Consider the following 4,275-nt stretch of genomic DNA (forward strand, 5'->3'; position numbering starts at 1 on the left):
TGCTTTGGCTGGCAGGTGACGAAGAGCTTCCTGGTTCTATTATTTCTTGTTTGAAAGGGCAAGGAAGCTGGTAGGTAAGGTTATTCATTGGCTGGAAAAGGATCTTTCTCGACGGATTACTTTCAAGAATCCATTACACAAGTTTTTCTAAGCCGCCAGAATCACAGGAACCTCAACTTTGAGATTCTAAGGGGATTCTTCTTCTTCCTCCCTCCCCCACCCCCAACCCCCGGGGCCCGCGCCAAACAATTCATATTACGTCAATGACATAAAAATGAGGGTATTGGCGCCGGTAATTGATGATTACCGTGAAGAAAGGTCATATAAAGATTTAAAGATGATAATGAGCAGTGTTGTGGTAAAATAAACTTCACTGCAACATCCATCAAACCTATGCACTGCATTTTAACGCCATGATGGAAATAGTAAAACAGAAAGCCTTTAACAATAACGTGATCTTAACAAAAATTTCTACAAATGGAGGTCTGTCCTCGGAGCAGTGGCAGCTATGTTCAAGAGTGTCTCTGAAAGAGAGAGTTACAAAATGACCTGTTTCTGTGTGCAAAAAGTTTTAATACACTGAAACAGCTATTATGCACATCTTGAGGACTGAAATTTCCACCTGGAATATAAATTAACAGCCAAACAACCACGCTTAGTGTTCCCTTGGCATTTCAAAGCATCCTGTTTTGACCAATGTTAATTCCATGGCTCCAGGATCAGCAATAGATGTCCTCACAATTAACTCGGAATCCACCACCTTCCTCATGGTCAAGATACAATTTTACACATCAATCAGTTAACTCCCTTCATGCCTCTTTCTCAGCATACCTTTCAATTCCAGGACTGGCTTTAACATAACCAAGAAGTGATAGAGGCAAGGGAACCCCACGGAGTGGCGGGATTCTATCGCTTTATACAGGATGTGATTTCATACATCTACATCTTCCAATGGAACTTCTACGTGGGCAGTGACTAGCTTAAGTGAAGTGGCACATTAAACTCGTCTATCTTGGAAAGAAAAAAAATATCTGAACCTTCAACTGAATGTCACGAACTAACTGGTTCAACTCGCTGGAGAAGTTCCAATACACTGCTTGCTTTTCTTTTAGCCCTATCAGTGCCACTCTCTGACAATTCCCTCAAAACCTCTTCTGCCCCAAGGTCTTTAGCTAATTTCAGGTATTGCCCATCGCCTGTGCACAATGACCACAGAATAGCGGCAGCATTCTCCCGGTTGCGTGGAGAGCTGGTCCGAATGACCTCTACCAATACCGGGATTGGGTCAGCTTGACCAATTGCCACTTTCCCCTCTGGATGGCTAGCAAGTATGGCCAATATTGCAAGAGCTTCATCTACCATTCCACCGCCAGGATCCTTCAGCAATCCTATTAATGGTGGCACAATCCCTGATCTAACTGCCCTCACTTTGTTTCCTTGATAGATTGAAAGATTAAATATGGCAGTGGCTGCGTCCTTCTTTCCTCTTGGGGTCCCTTGGCAGAGTAAGTCAATAAGTGCTGGGATGGCCCCAGCTGCTCCTATTGCAACCTTGTTCTCATCAACAACCGACAAACTGAAAAGGGTAGCTGCTGCATTTTCTCTTGCTTCCATGCTTCCAACTTTCAGCACATCCACAATATCAGGTATGGCACCAGCATTTACAATAGTTCCCTTGTTGGCCTCATTTATCGAAAGGTTGAGAAGTGCTGTAACGGCATGTTCCTGAGTCCGAGAATCTGGCGAGCCTAGTAGTTCAGCGAGTAGCGGTATTGCTCCAGCCTCAGCAATACAGACTCTATTATCTGCATTTCTTTTTGCCAGCAAGCGAAGTTCGCCAGCAGCTGCTCGTTGTTCTTCAGGATTACCATTTGCAAGTTTCTGTAACAAAGCATCAATAGCGGCTCGGTCACACTCTGAACCACCAACTCCTGATCTTTTATTTCTACAACTTCCTTGCTTTTTAGGCAGCTCAACACCATTGCTCTCACACCAGAAAGCAATTAGACTCTTTAAAACATAATTAGGCGTTAAGGCTGTATGCAATAAAGTCTGCTGAGTCTTGGGGCATGTTTTGTGTCCTGCATCAAGCCATTTTTGTATGCAGGATCTTTCATATGTCTGAAAAAGAAAGAAGAACAAACAGCAGTTAAAAAAAATATGGTAAAACATGCAAAATAATAAATTGTTGCAAGTTACAGTGAGGTAAAAACCTGTCCAGTTGATACAATAACAGGATCTTTCATAAGCTCAAGCGATATTGGACAACGAAAATCATCTGGGATAACCGGGGACCTGAGCTTCACAAAGCTCTTGTCACCTTCAGGGGCATCAAAGTCGGGGTTCTCCATCAATACACAATCCTTTAGCTTTCTTAGGAGTAGTGACATTGTTTCAAAGCGCTCATCAGGAAGCCCGCCATGTGTAATAACCATATCATGGATAGCAAGTGATTCTCTCTTTAGATCATTTATAGTTCTAAGATGTAGCTTCTCTGATAGCCTCTTTAAAATTGCAGGATCAGGGTTTCTTTCCCTCTGCGCTATAGTCAAATCCATTTCAAGTTGTAAATCAGGTGACTCCATTCTTCCTTTTGCTCTTCTGAATTGTGTATGCACAAGTTCAATCTGGAACAAACAAAAATAGCCAATTGTTGTCAAGATAAAGAAAGATACGAACAGGACATGCTGAGGGTGTTCCAAAATTACAACAATCTTTAAATATCAATTCATTAGCTTGTTACCTGTTCTTGAACTTCCTCTGTTATATCAAGCGTCGTGTAAGGAACGTGACATAGTGCTTCTTCAATCAGTTCTGTTATCTGATGAAACTTGACTGTAATTTGTTCCAACTGCAGAGCCTGTAACACGGAGAACAGAGCAAAATTAAAGCCACATTCTTAATTTCCAAGTTTAATACTTTTAGATGGATAAGCAACTTAAGATGAATTAGAAAGACGAAAGCCTTAGACATAGCAGGAAAAGCCCATCTTTTTAGCATCTAAGATCAGAAGAAAAACAAGAAAATCTTCGTTTTTTCCTCCCCAAACAAACAGCCAACAAAATTACTTTATACATGATACCAATTTGCAACATACATCTATGTTTGAAGTTCAGCAAAATATCGAAAAGATGGATTCTTTTCTCTTTTCCTACTTCTGGGCAATCAAATAGACACACAGAACTAGAACTTAAGCTACAATAGCAACGAAGCTAAAATTAGACGGAAAAAATGATTAGAATAGAAAGAGCAATACCTGTAAGATCTTACTGCCTTCATGGACTGATTTAAGAAGCTCCAGAGCCGAGTTAAGAGCAATTCTCAACAGCTCAAGCCCTCTTACGACATCGTCCTGGAGCTCCTCTTCACCGTCCTTCAATTCCTCAAACAGAGGGCTTAATAACTTGATTCTCCTAACCAAATTACAATAGATCTTCTTGACTACCGCTCTGCACTCGGGAAGAGTAGAAACTGTCCGTATTGTCTCACTGAGCTGGCTCAGTAACGCCTCTTGTGAATTTCCCCTGGGACTCATAGGGCTCCGGAGCTAAATTTGAGGTCCTCTTGAGAATTTGGGCAGTGCCCAGATGATAAAAAATGAAAGAATATTGGTAGGTGAAGGCAGGTTCTAGCTTTCAGGTTGGTTTGACCCGGAAATTCAAGAAAATTCAGGGGAAAAAAAATCCGAGATTGATGGATTTTCAGATGATTAACGATTGACTTTGAGGGATTAATGGAGAGAAAGGGAAGAGGAGGAGATGAATTATAGGATGGAGTTTTAGGTGTGAAGAGCGAAAGCAAACTTTGTCAGACGCGGAAAGGAAGAGTTGAATTTAAACTGGTTTTTGTTAGTTGCTGTTCCTGTTGCTTTCCTTTTTCGTTAGAGTTTTTGTTGAAGATTTTTTTTTTTTTTTTTTAAAGTACTGAATAATTTGTCAAGAGAAAAATAGTACTAGTACTTAATAATTATGTGGTGCCAAATGCATGAATGAATTATGAGATTAATATTTAATTAATCATGTTTACCGACGTTTAACAGTTCATATAATCAGCAAAGCAGAAGGTGAATCCTATATTTCATAACAGTTTAGGTTATTGGGCTTCAAGTTTTCTAATTTTTCTTTCTTGGTGTTTTTGACTTTTGATCTTCTTTTTCTGTCTTCTAGTTCTTCCCCCTCCCTTTCTGTCTATGGGGTCAAAAACTATTTCCAAACAAAAATTAGGTCTCAAGTTTAATTAGTAAAGGTTTACATTCATACACTTGGACTAATCATA

The 4,275-nt window shown here is 40.3% G+C and overlaps 1 protein-coding gene across 1 annotated transcript; it reads right to left on the reverse strand.

Annotated features, from left to right (window-relative positions):
• Positions 1-419: 419 nt before the first annotated feature.
• LOC113730783 (U-box domain-containing protein 14) lies at positions 420-3,862 on the reverse strand. Its single transcript, XM_027255703.2, has 4 exons — positions 3,257-3,862; positions 2,744-2,860; positions 2,214-2,627; positions 420-2,121 (listed from the first exon to the last, which is right to left on the reverse strand). Exons 1-4 carry the CDS (start codon positions 3,533-3,535, stop codon positions 1,051-1,053), a joined length of 1,881 nt encoding a protein of 626 aa, XP_027111504.1. The 5' UTR covers positions 3,536-3,862; the 3' UTR covers positions 420-1,050.
• Between the last annotated feature and the right edge of the window lie 413 nt (positions 3,863-4,275).

The sequence above is a fragment of the Coffea arabica genome, chromosome 2e (genome assembly GCF_036785885.1).
Source record: "Coffea arabica cultivar ET-39 chromosome 2e, Coffea Arabica ET-39 HiFi, whole genome shotgun sequence".
Taxonomy (NCBI): Eukaryota; Viridiplantae; Streptophyta; class Magnoliopsida; order Gentianales; family Rubiaceae; genus Coffea; species Coffea arabica.

Coding starts and splice junctions, on each gene's coding strand:
- LOC113730783 (XM_027255703.2), bottom strand. CDS start 3,535: ATGAGTCCCAGGGGAAATTCACAAGAGGCGTTACTGAGCCAGCTCAGT. Junction 2,861..3,256: donor AAGGCAGTAAGATCTTACAG/GTATTGCTCTTT, acceptor TCCGTGTTACAG/GCTCTGCAGTTGGAACAAAT. Junction 2,628..2,743: donor CAGAGGAAGTTCAAGAACAG/GTAACAAGCTAA, acceptor TGTTTGTTCCAG/ATTGAACTTGTGCATACACA.